Source organism: Salvelinus fontinalis, unplaced genomic scaffold (assembly GCF_029448725.1).
Source record: "Salvelinus fontinalis isolate EN_2023a unplaced genomic scaffold, ASM2944872v1 scaffold_0062, whole genome shotgun sequence".
NCBI classification, from domain to species: Eukaryota; Metazoa; Chordata; class Actinopteri; order Salmoniformes; family Salmonidae; genus Salvelinus; species Salvelinus fontinalis.
In genome coordinates this window covers 520,694-537,658 of record NW_026600271.1, presented here as the reverse complement: position 1 = coordinate 537,658, position 16,965 = coordinate 520,694, and the positions used below count along the sequence as shown (strand labels likewise).

Below are 16,965 nucleotides of genomic sequence, written 5' to 3'. Positions count from 1 at the left end.
AGCAGTATAGACCTAGTCTGTTCATCATATACATCTACATGATGTATTGTTACACCGTGTAGGAGCAGTATAGACCTAGTCTGTTCATTATATACATCTACATGATGTATTGTTACACCATGTAGGAGCAGTATGGACCTAGTCTGTTCATTATATACATCTACATTATGTATTGTTCACAGTGTAGGAGCAGTATAGACCTAGTCTGTTCATTATATACATCTACATGATGTATTGTTACACCATGTAGGAGCAGTATAGACCTAGTCTGTTCATTATATACATCTACATGATGTATTGTTACACCATGTAGGAGCAGTATAGACCTAGTCTGTTAATTATATACATGTACATGATGTATTGTTACACCATGTAGGAGCAGTATAGACCTTGTCTGTTCATTATATACATGTACATGATTTATTGTTACACCATGTAGGAGCAGTGTAGACCTAGTCTGTTTATTATATACATCTACATGATGTATTGTTACACCATGTAGGAGCCGTATGGACCTAGTCTTTTCATTATATACATCTACATGATGTATTGTTACACCGTGTAGGAGCAGTATAGACCTAGTCTGTTCATTATATACATCTAGATGATGTATTGTTACACCGTGTAGGAGCAGTATGGACCTAGTCTGTTCATTATATACATCTACATCATGTATTTTTACACCACGTAGGAGCAGTATAGATCTAGTCTGTTCATTATATACATCTACATGATGTATTGTTACACCATGTAGGAGCAGTATAGACCTAGTCTGTTCATTATTTACATCTACATTATGTATTGTTACACCGTGTAGGAGCAGTATAGACCTAGTCTGTTCATTATATACATCTACATTATGTATTGTTACACAGTGTAGGAGCAGTATAGACCTAGTCTGTTCATTATATACATCTACATTATGTATTGTTACACAGTGTAGGAGCAGTATAGACCTAGTCTGTTCATTATATACATCTACATGATGTATTGTTACACCGTGTAGGTGCAGTATAGACCTAGTCTGTTCATTATATACATCTACATGATGTATTGTTACACCATGTGGGAGCAGTATAGACCTAGTCTGTTCATTATATACATCTACATGATGTATTGTTACACCAAGTAGGAGCAGTATAGACCTAATCTGTTCATTATATACATCTACATCATGTATTGTTACACCATGTAGGAGCAGTATGGACCTAGTCTGTTCATTATATACATCTACATGATGAATTGTTACACCATGTAGGAGCAGTATGGACCTACAGTAGCTAGCCGCTAATTTAGATGTAGTACTGTATAACTTAATGAAACTGCCTTAAATGTGCTGTAGTAAAAAAAAAAATATTTGCACTAATTAATCAACACATTCCTGTCTTTGTATGTCTCAATATAAAGGGAATTATTTAATTAAATCCATTTACAATAATCTTTTTCTGAAAATAAAATATGATCCTCAGCTTCGTTTCCCATAGGTCAGCAGATGGCGACGTGCGTCTTTCAGGCGACGCTGCCAGCGTGACGTATAATCTAGTGGACGGTACTTCATAAACAGCTCGTCAACCACCTCGGTAGCTTGCTAGCCAACATACCCGAAAGATTCAAGCTATTTATACGCTTTCGGTCTATATTAGCTACTGTGTTTCCGACACACTTCTGTCGTATCTACTTGTTAACCTATTTAATATAATATTACGTTATTTTTTATTAGTCAGCTATAGTAGCTGGCTGGTTAAATTAGCACTAGCCTAGTCGCTAATGATAGCTAGCTAGCTAGCTAACATCCCCGAACATGAGCTCCCTAAACATATTCCCTACTGTTAAAGAAGAGGTGCTCTGCTTGACGGAGAAAGAATATCTGGGGCTGAACATTGTCGTGAAAGAGGAGGAAGAAGAAGAGGATGTCACAGTAAAACAAGAAGTAGAGGGTGAGGCTGTTACAGTGAAAGAAGAAGAGAAAGACGTTTCAGTGAAAGAAGAGGAAGATGTTACTGTGAAAGAAAAGGAGGAAGATGCAGTTTTTGGAGTGGAGGATGAAGTGAAGGAAGATGAAGACGTTTTTGGAATGAAAGATGAAGAGGGGGAGATTACTGTCACATTAGAGGAGGACGAAGAAGAGAAGACTGGAGATCTGGTTAACACCAGTAAATACAGTGAGTACTATCTTATAAAACAGGGAGATTGATCTGATTAACACCAGTAAATACAGTCAGTACTATCTTATAAAACAGGGACATTGATCTGATTAACACCAGTAAATACAGTCAGTACTATCTTATAAAACAGGGACATTGATCTGATTAACACCAGTAAATACAGTCAGTACTATCTTATAAAACAGGGACATTGATCTGATTAACACCAGTAAATACAGTCAGTACTATCTTATAAAACAGGGACATTGATCTGATTAACACCAGTAAATACAGTGAGTACTATCTTATAAAACAGGGACACAAACTCTGCAGTTGTTGAAGTAACGTGTGATTTTTGAAAGGCCATTCTACACTTGAATATGTTTTTGTACTGTCTGGAATTGTTCATGACGTCCTCCAGGGATTTTTTACTTTTCCTGTTGAAAAGTGATATATAAATACAGTAAAGTATAAAGAATATATAGAATATAGACTGTTCAAAAAAATAAAGGGAACACTTAAACAACACAATGTAACTCCAAGTCAATCACACTTCTGTGAAATCAAACTGTCCACTTAGGAAGCAACACTGATTGACAATAAATGTCACATGCTGTTGTGCAAATGGAATAGACAAAAGGTGGAAATTATGGGCAATTAGCAAGACACCCCCAAAAAAGGAGTGATTCTGCAGGTGGTGACCACAGACCACTTCTCAGACCACTTCTCAGTTCCTATGCTTCCTGGCTGATGTTTTGGTCACTTTTGAATGCTGGCGGTGCTCTCACTCTAGTGGTAGCATGAGATGGAGTCTACAACCCACACAAGTGGCTCAGGTAGTGCAGTTCATCCAGGATGGCATATCAATGCGAGCTGTTGCAAAGAGGTTTGCTGTGTCTGTCAGCGTAGTGTCCAGAGCATGGAGGCGCTACCAGGAGACAGGCCAGCACATCAGGCGTGAAGGAGGCCGTAGGAGGGCAACAACCCAGCAGCAGGACCGCTACCTCCGCCTTTGTGCAAGGAGGTGCACTGCCAGAGCCCTGCAAAATGACCTCCAGCAGGCCACAAATGTGCATGTGTCAGCATATGGTCTCACAAGGGGTCTGAGGATCTCATCTCGGTACCTATTGGCAGTCAGGCTACCTCTGGCGAGCACATGGAGGGCTGTGCGGCCCCACAAAGAAATGCCACCCCACACCATGACTGACCTATCGCCAAACCGGTCATGCTGGAGGATGTTGCAGGCAGCAGAACGTTCTCCACGGCGTCTCCAGACTCTGTCACGTCTGTCACATGTGCTCAGTGTGAACCTGCTTTCATCTGTGAAGAGCACAGGGCGCCAGTGGCGAATTTGCCAATCTTGGTGTTCTCTGGCAAATGCCAAACATCCTGCACGGTGTTGGGCTGTAAGCACAACCCCCACCTGTGGACGTCGGGCCCTCATACCACCCTCATTGAGTCTGTTTCTGACCGTTTGAGCAGACACATGCACATTTGTGGCCTGCTGGAGGTAATTTTGCAACTGCAAACTAGGAGTGAGTGATGTCATAGTAAGGTATTCAAGGAGTTGGCTTGATGGGAAGTTGTGATGTCATCCAATAGGTGACTGATCTTCATGTGAATATTCATTATTCTTTTTTAAATCCTTCCTGTTCTGTCAAGTTGGTTGTTGATCATTGCTAGAAAGCCATTTTCAAGTCTTTCCATAGATTTTAAAGACGATTTAAGTCCAAACTGTAACTAGGCCACTCAGGAACATTCAATGTCAATTGGTAAGCTCCTCCAGTGTAGATTTGGCCTTGTGGTTTAGGTTATTGTCCTGTTAGGACAGTTTTTCATATTCAGATCTCTGAAATGCACTCTACCTACCTAACATTTAGTTTCCCTATATTACGCTGGGAAAACAGTTTTCATGGACACAGAAATCCTAAATAATTTCAGAGTTTGCTAAATCCAATGGTTCTAACAGAGAGTCACCTTAACTTTATTGACAACACCCAAATGGATACTTTCATTAATGTGGTTTTTCAATAATTACACATCATTCTTAATACTGTAGCTGTTTAGTTACAGTCACATGTTCAACCATCATCAGCTGATCCAGGAAATCATTTTCTGAATGCCAGTCAAATGACAAACATCACCACATGCAACAACAACCAAAGTGCTTCTTCATTCATTACTCTGGTCAAGACAGTTATGCCGTGCTCCACGTTGGATCCAACATCCCTAACAAATTGGTGTTTATAATGTTATTGTCTGCTTGATTTACTGTAGGGTCTCGTTAGTCTGTTTGGACACAGAGATACTTAGCTCATAATGTGTAGAGAACTGTTCCTTGATGGATAGGCTATTATACAACACACAGAGTTATTTTCCTTTATTCAGGACATTTAGAATGACAACCCATTACAGAGTAGCCTAGTGGGATTATTCACAAAATTATCTGGTGATCAGGTTATGAAATGTCATGACAAAGAAATTTTATATTCCATGTTTCACCTGAAATATTAAATGATTTATAGTCCTCGGTCTATGTTATTTTAGGTGAAGTTATGGGTCCTACAGTAGGTCTATGTTGTTGTTAGGTGAAGTTATGGGTCCTACAGTAGGTCTATTTTGTTGTTAGGTGAAGTTATGGGTCCTACAGTAGGTCTATTTTGTTATTAGGTGCCCTCGTGACGCAATTTTAACAAACACAGAAAGAGGCCTATATTGGAGACCAAAAGTCTTCTGGCACACTGCTTAGGATTTCAACAACTTAATAACTTTTTTCTAGTTACCACTAATTTGAAAACAAGACTAAATATGATTGTTGCTAACTTGACTGTCTTAATGATCGAATAATTTAACAGATGTAAATTATTGTACAACTTCATGGGTATGCTCTGGGCATCACCTTTTACCTCAAATAAACAGTGGATTTCTGCTGTTGTGGGCATTTAACCATCTGTCTGACTTTGTTGTTCACACAGGAGAGAGACGTGACTATCCTGGATCCTCTGGGGATCCTCAACAACATCATGATGCTGATGAGGCAGAGAAGAGTCTCTCCAGATCAGAACTCCTCAAGAAACACCAGCTACCAGTCGTTCACACAGGAGAGAAATCTATCTGCTGCTCTGACTGTGGGAAGAGATTCAACTACTCATCACACCTTAAAATACATCAAAGAATTCACACTGGAGAGAAACCTTATAGCTGTAATCAATGTGGGAAGAGATTTTCTAAATCTAGCCATCTAACTATACACCATAGAACACACACAGGAGAGAAATCCTATGGCTGTGATCAGTGTGGGAAGAGTTTTTATACATATAGCAAGCTGACTTTACACCAGAGAACACACACAGGAGAGAAATCTTATAGCTGTAATCAATGTGGGAAGAGTTTTTCTACATCTAGCTATCTAACTATACACCACAGGACACACACAGGAGAGAAATCTTATGGCTGTGCTCAATGTGGGAAGAGTTTTTATACATCTAGCAAGCTGACTTCACACCAGAGAACACACACAGGAGAGAAATCTTATAGCTGTAATCAATGTGGGAAGAGTTTTTCTACATCTAGCTATCTAACTATACACCATAGGACACACACAGGAGAGAAATCTTATGGCTGTGCTCAATGTGGGAAGAGTTTTTATACATCTAGCAAGCTGACTTCACACCAGAGAACACACACAGGAGAGAAACCATATAGCTGTAGTCAATGTGGGAAGAGTTTTTCTACATCTAGCCAGCTGACTGTACACCAGAGAACACACACAGGGGAGAAATCTCAAAGCTGTAATCAATGTGGGAAGAGATACACTGATAAAAGATATCTGATTAAACATCAGAAAATACATGGAGTTGTTTCATGATATCAATGAATTAATGTCACAATGTAAAAAAAAAAAATACATTGTAGGAATATTTTAATAATGTCGCAATGTAGAAGCCTAAACATTTGCCCCCTTATCAATTGATTTCAACATTATATGGATATTAGCCTCAGGGGGAAAATCCAGGCTCTGAATTGAAAGAGTTACTATTTATGTGATTTATCAAACATTTACTAACAAAAAAAGAGTTGTGTTCCACTTACTGCGTTGGTGACCCACTTCAATCAAAATGCAACACTTCAAAATGTATCTGTCTGTTTTCTACAAATTGTCCTCTAACCAGGGATGTACACATTATTCCCAGATTCCATGTGGGTTTTGAGATGTTAGTTTTAACAGGGCATGCAACCTCCTCTCGCACAATTGATTTCAACATGATATCGATGAGTGATGAGAAATAAGTGTTTAGCGACCCCTAAATTTAAATGCATCACTCCAAAATGTAGCTGACTGTCTTTTGCAGGTTGTCCTCTAACCAGTGAGGTATAATATATCTCCCATTTCCGTGTGTTTTTTTAGTTGTGTTCGTTTCAACATCACGTACAACCTGATTTCCCCCCTAATCGATATCGGTGATGTATTGCTACTTGTCAAAACAACAGTGTTTCTGGTGCTTGTGCAGTTTATAAGGAGCTTGTTTAAATAAATACAAGTAATATGATTTCTGCAGATGTTTGTGTTAATAAAGATACATGTTTTATTGTTCCATGCCTCACCATTAAGTGAATTATTGCCACAACATTTTAACAAAGGGGTGTACATTTGGTTTTGATAGTTTTACAATTTATGTAACATTTAGTAATCATAATTATTTATGTAAGATTTAATATTTGTAATCAACTGACAATTTTCTGATATAATAAATTGACGTTGTTGCCCATCTTTTAGAATATCAGAGTTCATTCTCAGATGTGCCAACCCAAATGTACTAGAGCATGACATTGGGGACTGTGTCCCGATCCAACAACAAATCTATCTAGTGAACCCTGAAAAGAGAGAGAAGCTCCGCAGTGAGGTGGAAAGTTACTATGGATATTGCAGGAGTTTCCTCTTGAAATCAGACATGTTCGTTTTAAGGACAACTTGGTGATTGTCTCAAGGGTGGGCAGTCAAAATGTTTGTGTTTTGCGTGTAGCCAGTGTGTTGTCATGGATCACAATTTATTATGACTGCATGTTTTTCCGTATTGGAGATGAGTTTTGTTTGGGGACGTTCCAAGGGGACGAGAGTTCTAGAAGCTAGTGAGTTTTAGGAAGATAAGAGTTCTAGAATCTAGTGAGTTTTAGGAAGACGAGAGTTCTAGAAGCTAGTGAGTTTTAGGAAGACGAGAGTTCTAGAAGCTAGTGAGTTTTAGGAAGACGAGAGTTCTAGAAGCTAGTGAGTTTTAGGAAGACGTGAGTTCTAGAAGCCAGTGAGTTTTATGAAGACGAGAGTTCTAGAAGCCAGTGAGTTTTAGGAAGACGAGAGTTCTAGAAGCTAGCGGGGGAAAACATTTTTTTGTTTGTTTTTAATTGTTGACAGCCAGTAGACCCCATGTTCATATTGTAGAAGGTGAAGCATTGTAGTTGATTATAATTTCAAAACTAGTTTTAGGATTCTAGAAAGAAAAAGGAGAAAACTAATAAGATTGTATATTATTATTTAGAAATGTGTTTTTTCTTGTTTTTAATTGTTCACAGCCAATGGACACCATGTTTATATTGTAGTTGATTATAATATGAAATGGAAGTTGTTTTCTGTTGGTGGTGAGAACGTGTCCAACAAAAATATAGGATATATTTGTCGTCTTAAGGGGGAAGGTGATACAGGCTTTGGTTTTTACATTTATGTTTTGAGGTTGGACTTTAACAATCTCAAGCCAAATACCTAGGATTAAAGAATTATATTTTACTACACAAGCATTAGTAAGGTTTAACTGAAAATTCCCTCACAGTGCTAACGAGCTATATGTGCTAAAGAACCTAACTCCTATAACATAGAACAGTGTGTTGATAGAGGCCTGTTCTAACTGTTCTGGGTGTGTAGAATGAACCCATGATGTTCGGACACTCAGCCAAGAATATGACAGAAACTGACTGGTTCCTCTTGATCCTCCACAGAGTAAAGGTTATATCCTGCACACCAGTAACAGAGCTGTTGTTTTCAGAATTAGCTAAGTAACATAGATAATTAAGATGTCTTATCTGCAGAATATGCTGATATGAACTATTGACCTCTTGCTATTAGAATGTCTCATTTCTGACTGGTGTTGGCAGCTGCACTTCCTCCCTCAAATGGGCCTCAGTCACCTTGGGTCCAGAGAGGGGAGAAGTCAGGCTTATCCAGCACATGTCCCTGTTGCTAGGCAGAATATCAGCATCGATCACATGTCCCTGTTGCTGTGCAGAATATCAGCATCTATCAAATGTCCCTGTTGCTATGCAGAATATCAGCATCTATCACATGTCCCTATTGCTAGGCAGAATATCAGCATCTATCACATGTCCCTATTGCTAGGCAGAATTTAGCAGGGAGTAAGGCAAAGGAGAGCAGCAGGAAACATTGTTTCCATATGTGAACTGTGTGTTTATTGCAAACCATGTGAAGGGAAGGCGTGAGTAATGGGGAACCAATCACTTGTCTCCACAGTGTCTGTGCATCAGTCACCTCCTCCTAGGGGGAGATTGTATTTGGGGCCCAAGGTCTGGCACAGTATGTGTGGGGTTGGTGTTTGGAACCATTTTACGTCGTCTCTGAGGTTGCACCTATCCTGAGATAGTATATAACCCAGAAGCAAGCCTCCTTGTTATAACAAGTTTTTTAATAGAAGTAAAACCTTGATTGATTATTAATTTTGCCTCTCCTCATTATTGATTATGGGTAGAATTTCCACCACAACACGTAGGGCGAACCGATTGGTATCACCTGGTTAGTCAGAATGTGTTACATCTGTGCTGGCTTGTCCATCTCGTTAGTCAGAATGTGTTACACCTGTGCTGGCTTGTCCATCTCGTTAGTCAGAATGTGTTACACCTGTGCTGGCTTGTCCATCTCGTTAGTCAGAATGTGTTACACCTGTGCTGGCTTGTCCATCTCGTTAGTCAGAATGTGTTACACCTGTGCTGGCTTGTCCATCTCGTTAGTCAGAATGTGTTACACCTGTGCTGGCTTGTCCATCTCGTTAGTCAGAATGTGTTACACCTGTGTTGGCTTGTCCATCTTGTTCGGGTTGGATGTTGCATCCAATTGTCAATATTTTAGTCAATGACGTTTCCTTACAATGCTCATTAGTGTTTCAGTTGTTATTCTTCTGTTTTTTTATCCTCTTATGTTTGTTGTCTAGTAAATATTTCTGTTTATTTTCATTGTTTTTTTATAAATGTTTTCCTGTGAAGCCATTGTGTTGCATCCATGTCTGAAATAAAGCTTGATTTGATTTGAACATATTGCAAAACAAATTTACCCAATGACTGACCGATCAACAGACTCTTGCTAAACCAATGAACAAATATGTGCAAAAGCAACACATATCTTGGTCCATCTTAGTATGAAAAACAGTATAAATTCAGTATATCTTCCACTATGTCAAAATAGTGCTGGTATGTAAGTTTAGTATCACTTTTCAACCAACCCAATTCATTTGTTGAAAATGAAAAATGTTGAAATCAACAATACGTCAAAGGATTCAACTACTGAAAACTGAAACAAACAAATGGATCAAACAGATCAATCCCACTGTACATTGTGTGCCAGGTGGACATTGGGTTTGATTCAGACGCTGTCAGTGTACCAGGTGGACATTGGGTTTGATTCAGACCCTGTCAGTGTACCAGGTGGACATTGGGTTTGATTCAGACCCTGCCAGCATGGCCAGAGATGTAACTTACAACCACAGAGCCACCCCAGCCCTTTCATACATGACTAAAAACAACTAAGTATTAGATTTACTGCCATGGTCTAGTATGTCACCGCCACAGACACCATTCACAATGCTGGCTGGCGTAAAAAAATACCCCAGATATGAGATTGCAAGGCTTTAGTTCAGTGGGCTACTCCATTGTTGATGAAAGCAGGGGAAACTACTCCATTGTTGATGAAAGCAGGGGAAACTACTCCATTGTTGAGGAAAGCAGGGGAAGCTACTCCATTGTTGATGAAAGCAGGGGAAGCTACTCCATTGTTGATGAAAGCAGGGGAAAAAAATCACCTTGCATCATAAATAACTACTCATTATTATTTATAAATCAGTCAGCCAGTCACCGTTTACCCACAACGCAGCATGGATTTGATGCTCTCGAACACGGCCAGTGGTTTAATATATGACCTAATGGCTTCGCTGCTACGGCGTGTGACCTCATCTATAAAAATGTGGTTGTTCTAAATTCTGTGTCGCTCAAATCGTTGAGTAACGAACCTATTTTTGACACAATTGGCCCGAAAGCATCAATGCTTTGGGAAGCTTTATTTCCCCATCACTACTTTTCAGCATGTTTTCTGTGAATTAGACTACGGGAGTTTTGTAACTTTTTCCACCTTGGCTTACTATTAGTTGGGTTCTAACTGGTCTCCGGTAGTTGGTCTCGCTGACCATAACCGTGCTGGTTGGCTACGCTGGTTAGGCTAATAGCCAGTTGTCCAAATAGCTAACGTTAGCTGGCTGGCTAAGATAACTGCATATAGCTAATGTTAGCTGGCTGGCTAAGATAACTGCATATAGCTAATGTTAGCTGGCTGGCTAAGATAACTGCATATAGCTAATGTCAGCTGGCTGGTAAAGATAGCTGCATAAAGCTAACGTTAGCTGGCTGGCAAAGATAGCTGCATATAGCTAACATTCTTTGATATTTGGTTCGATCGCATTATGTATTTACAAAACGGTGGTTTACTTCAATCACTCTAGTCATAAGTGCAAATTATTGGTTTAATTTAAAGTTGTACATTTTAAGTTATTTCTGTTGTAGTATACATCACAGGGAATAGGCTGGTCCTCCATATTACTTCACACATGACTTTGGCATTCTTCTAAATTCTGATTGGTTTAATGTAATAACTCCAAAAATAGAACTGTGAGGTGTTACTTTGCATTGGAAATGTTTTAAGATTTTATTTGATATTTTATAAACAATACAAAACATACACATACAAACAACATCATAGAAACATTAACTACATCACACCTGCCCAGACCCACTAGAACACACCTCCATCTCCATTAACTACAACACACCTGCCCAGACCCACATCTCCATTAACTACATCACACCTGCCCAGTGTAACGGTTCTCCTCCTCCTCTTCATCCGAAGAGGAGGAGCATGGATTGAACCAAAACGCAGCGTGATACTTAGACATAATGTTTAATAAACAAAACAGAAAACACGAACGAACACTTGAAGTTACAAAACAAATAAACGATGTAGACAGACCTGAACGACGAACTCACATGAAACACGAAGAACGCATGAACACGAAAACTGCCTACATAAAACGAACGAACAAACAAAACCGAAACAGTCCCATGTGGCGCAACGACATACACAGACACAGGAGACAACCACCCACCACAAACAGTGTGAAAACACCTACCTTAATATGACTCTCAATTAGAGGAAACGCCAAACACCTGCCTCTAATTGAGAGCCATACCAGGCAACCATTAAACAAACATAGAAACAGAAAACATAGACTGCCCACCCAAACTCACGTCCTGACCAACTAACACATACAAAAACTAACAGAAACAGGTCAGGAACGTGACATAACCCCCCCCCCCCTTAAGGTGCGAACTCCGGGCGCACCAGCACAAAGTCTAGGGGAGGGTCAGGGTGGGCATCTGACCACGGTGGTGGCTCAGGCTCTGGGCGAGGTCCCCACCCCACCATAGTCAATCCCAGCTTACTTCTCCCCCTCAGAATGACCACCCTCCTATTCCACCCACCTAATATAAGAGGCAACACAAAAATAAGGGACAGCTCCGGGACAAGGTAGCTCAGGACAGAGAGGTAGGTCAGAATAGAGAGGTAGCTCAAAATAGAGAGGTAGCTCAGGATAGAGAGGTAGCTCAGGATAGAGAGGTAGCTCAGGATAGAGGGGCAACTCCGGACTGCAGGGCAGCTCCGGACAGAGAGACAGCTCTGGACTGAGGGGCAGTTCTGGATACATGGCAGCTCTGGACGCTCATGACTAGCTGACGGCTCTGGACGCTCATGGCTGGCTGACGGCTCTGGACGCTCATGGCTGGCTGACGGCTCTGGACGCTCATGGCTGGCTGACGGCTCTGGACGCTCATGGCTGGCTGACGGCTCTGGACGCTCATGGCTGGCTGACGGCTCTGGACGCTCATGGCTGGCTGGCGGCTCTGGACGCTCATGGCTGGCTGGCGGCTCTGGGCGCTCATGGCTGGCTGGCGGCTCTGGACGCTCATGGCTGGCTGGCGGCTCTGGCAGATCCTGTCTGGTTGGCGGCTCTGGCAGATCCTGTCTGGTTGGCGGCTCTGGCAGATCCTGTCTGGTTGGCGGCTCTGGCAGATCCTGTCTGGTTGGCGGCTCTGGCAGATGATGACTGACGAATGGCTCTAGCGGCTCCTGACTGACTAACGGCTCTGACGGCTCGGGACAGACGGGCGGCTCTAATGGCTCGGGACAGACGGATGGCTCAGACGGCACTGGACAGACGGATGGCTCAGACGGCACTGGGCAGACGGATGGCTCAGACGGCACTGGGCAGACGGATGGCTCAGACGGCACTGGGCAGACGGATGGCTCAGACGGCACTGGGGAGACGGATGGCTCAGATGGCGCTGGTGAGACGGATGGCTCTGGCCGGATGAGACGCACTGAAGACCTGGTGCGTGATGCCGGAACTGGAGGCACCGGGCTAAGGACACGCACTTTCATGCTAGTGCGGGGAGCAGGGACAGGGCACACTGGACTCTCAAAGCGTACTATTTGCCTGGTGCGTGGTACCGGCACTGGTGGCACCGGGCTGAGGGCACGCACATCAGGACGAGTACGGGGAGAAGGAAAAGTGTGTACAAGGCTCTGGAGACGCACAGGTGGCTTAGTGCGTGATGCCGGAACTGGAGGCACTGGGCTGGAGACACGCACCATAGGAAGAGTGAGTGGAGGAGGAACAGGGCTCTGAAAACGCACTGGAAGCCTGGTGCGTGGTGTAGGCACTGGTGGTACTGGGCTGGGGCGGGGAGGTAGCGCCGGAAATACCGGACCGTGCAAGCGTACTGGCTCCCTTGAGCATTGAGCCTGCCCAACCTTACCTGGTTGAATGCTCCCCGTCCCCGACCAGTGCGGGGAGGTGGAATAACCCGCACCGGGCTATGTAGGCGAACCGGGGACACCATGCGTAAGGCTGGTGCCATGTATGCCGGCCCGAGGAGACGCACTGGAGACCAGACGCGTTGAGCCGGCATCATGGCACCTGGCTCAATGCCCAATCTAGCCCTACCAGTGCGGGGAGGTGGAATAACCCGCACCGGGCTATGCACACGTACAGGAGACACCGTGCGCTCTACTGCGTAACACGGTGTCTGCCCGTACTCCCGCTCTCCACGGTTAGCCTGGGAAGTGGGCGCAGGTCTCCTACCTGCCCTTGGCCCACTACCTCTTAGCCCCCCCCCCCAATACATTTTTGGGGTTTCTTCTCGGGCTTTCTTGCTAGTCGTGTACCTTCATATCTCCCGTTTTGAGCTTGACTCTCCGGCTTCCAGCCACGTCTCAATGCTGCCTCCTCATACCACCGATCCTGGGCTCTCGCTGCTTCCATCTCCTCACGAGCGCGGCGATATTCCCCAATGTGAGCCCAGTGTCCTTTTCCCTCCAATACTTCATCCCATGTCCAGTATTCCTGTTTAGTGGACCACAGTACGTGGTCCCGCTGCTTGGTTCTGGAATGGTGGGTGGTTCTGTAACGGTTCTCCTCCTCCTCTTCATCCGAAGAGGAGGAGCATGGATTGAACCAAGACGCAGCGTGATACTTAGACATAATGTTTAATAAACAAAACAGAAAACACGAACGAACACTTGAAGTTACAAAACAAATAAACGATGTAGACAGACCTGAACGACGAACTCACATGAAACACGAAGAACGCATGAACACGAAAACTGCCTACATAAAACGAACGAACAAACAAAACCGAAACAGTCCCATGTGGCGCAACGACATACACAGGCACAGGAGACAACCACCCACCACAAACAGTGTGAAAACACCTACCTTAATATGACTCTCAATTAGAGGAAACGCCAAACACCTGCCTCTAATTGAGAGCCATACCAGGCAACCATTAAACAAACATAGAAACAGAAAACATAGACTGCCCACCCAAACTCACATCCTGACCAACTAACACATACAAAAACTAACAGAAACAGGTCAGGAACGTGACACCCAGACCCACTTGAACACACTCCATCTCCATTAACTACATCACACCTGCCCAGACCCGCTAGAACACACCTCCATCTCCATTAACTACATCACACCTGCCCAGACCCACTAGAACACACCTCCATCTCCATTAACTACATCACACCTGCCCAGACCCACTAGAACACACCTCCATCTCCATTAACTACATCACACATGTCCACACCCACTAGAACAGACCTCCATCTCCATTATTGATGGTGTATTGATACACCATGTAGGAGCAGTATAGACCTAGTCTGTTCATTATATACAGCTACAGACCTATATCTATCCTACCCTGCCTTTCTAAGGTCTTCGAAAGCCAAGTCAACAAACAGATTACCGACCATTTTGAATCCCACCATACCTTCTCCGCTATGCAATCTGGTTTCAGAGCTGGTCATGGGTGCACCTCAGCCACGCTGAAGATCATAAACGATATCTTAACCGCCATCGATAGGAAACAATACTGTGCAGCCATGTTCATTGACCTGGCCAAGGCTTTTGACTCTGTCAATTACCACATCCTCATCGGCAGACTCGACAGCCTTGGTTTCTCTAATGATTGCCTCGCCTGGTTCACCAACTACTTCTCTGATCGAGTTCAGTGTGTCAAATCGGAGGGTCTGTTGTCCGGACCTCTGGCAGCCTCTATGGGTGTGCCACAGGGTTCAATTCTTGGACCGACTCTCTTCTCTGTATACATCAATGATGTCGCTCTTGCTGCTGGTGAGTCTCTGATCCACCTCTACGCAGACGACACTATTCTGTATACTTCTGGCCCTTCTTTTGACACTGTGTTAACAACCCTCCAGGCGAGCTTCAATGCCATACAACTCTCCTTCCGTGGCCTCCAATTGCTCTTAAATACAAGTAAAACCAAATGCATGCTCTTCAACCGATCGCTGCCTGCACCTGCCCGCCTGTCCAACATCACTACTCTGGACGGCTCTGACTTAGAATATGTGGACAACTACAAATACCTAGGTGTCTGGTTAGACTGTAAACTCTCCTTCCAGACTCACATCAAACATCTCCAATCCAAAGTTAAATCTAGAATTGGCTTCCTATTCCGCAATAAAGCATCCTTCACCCATGCTGCCAAACATACCCTTGTAAAACTGACCATCCTACCAATCCTCGACTTCGTGATGTCATTTACAAAATAGCCTCCAAAACCCTACTCAATAAATTGGATGCAGTCTATCACAGTGCCATCCGTTTTGTCACCAAAGCCCCATATACTACCCACCACTGCGACCTGTACACTCTCGTTGGCTGGCCCTCGCTTCATACTCGTCGCCAAACCCACTGGCTCCAGGTCATCTACAAAACCCTGCTAGGTAAAGTCCCCCCTTATCTCAGCTCGCTGGTCACCATAGCAGCACCTACCTGTAGCACTCGCTCCAGCAGGTATATCTCTCTGGTCACCCCCAAAACCAATTCTTCCTTTGGCCGCCTCTCCTTCCAGTTCTCTGCTGCCAATGACTGGAACGAACTACAAAAATCTCTGAAACTGGAAACACCTATCTCCCTCACTAGCTTTAAGCACCAGCTGTCAGAGCAGCTCATAGATTACTGCACCTGTACATAGCCCATCTATAATTTAGCCCAAACAACTACCTCTTTACCTACTGTATTTATTTATTTTGCTCCTTTGCACCCCATTATTTCTATCTCTACTTTGCACCTTCTTCCACTGCAAACCAACCATTCCAGTGTTTTTTTTAAACTTGCTATATTGTATTTACTTCGCCACCATGGCCTTTTTTTATATTTTTATTTATATATATATTTTATTTGCCTTCACCTCCCTTATCTCACCTCACTTGCTCACATTGTATATAGACTTATTTTACACTGTATTATTGACTGTATGTTTGTTTTACTCCATGTGTAACTCTGTGTTGTTGTATGTGTCGAACTGCTTTGCTTTATCTTGGCCAGGTCGCAATTGTAAATGAGAACGTGTTCTCAATTTGCCTACCTGGTTAAATAAAGGTGAAATAAAAATATACATCTACATGATGTATTGATACACCATGTAGGAGCAGTATAGACCTAGTCTGTTCATTATATACATCTATATGATGTATTGATACATCATGTAGGAGCAGTATAGACCTAGTCTGTTCATTATATACATCTACATGATGTATTGTTACACCATGTAGGAGCAGTATAGACCTAGTCTGTTCATTATATACATCTACATGATGTATTGTTACACCATGTAGGAGCAGTATAGACCTACGGTAGGTATCTACTTATTTAGATTTAGTTTGAATAAATGACACTGCCTTAAATGTGCTGTAGTAAACATTTTTTATTCGCACTAATCAATCAACACTTTCTTGTCTTTGTATGTCTCAATATAATGGTATTATTTAATTAAATCCATTTACAATAATCTTTGTCTGAAAATAAATATGATCCTCAACTGCGTTTCCCACTCCAGTCAGCAGCCGGCGATGTGCGTCTTTCAGGCGATGCTGCTAGCGTGACGTACAATCTAGTGGACGGTTCTT

General features: G+C 42.7%; 1 protein-coding gene across 1 annotated transcript; it reads left to right on the top strand.

Moving 5' to 3' along the window:
- Window positions 1-1,554: 1,554 nt before the first annotated feature.
- On the top strand, window positions 1,555-6,738 carry LOC129842725 (zinc finger protein 436-like). Its single transcript, XM_055911352.1, has 2 exons — window positions 1,555-2,162; window positions 5,120-6,738. The coding sequence occupies exons 1-2, from the start codon at window positions 1,802-1,804 to the stop codon at window positions 6,010-6,012; spliced, it is 1,254 nt and encodes a 417-aa protein (XP_055767327.1). The 5' UTR covers window positions 1,555-1,801; the 3' UTR covers window positions 6,013-6,738.
- Window positions 6,739-16,965: the final 10,227 nt, after the last annotated feature.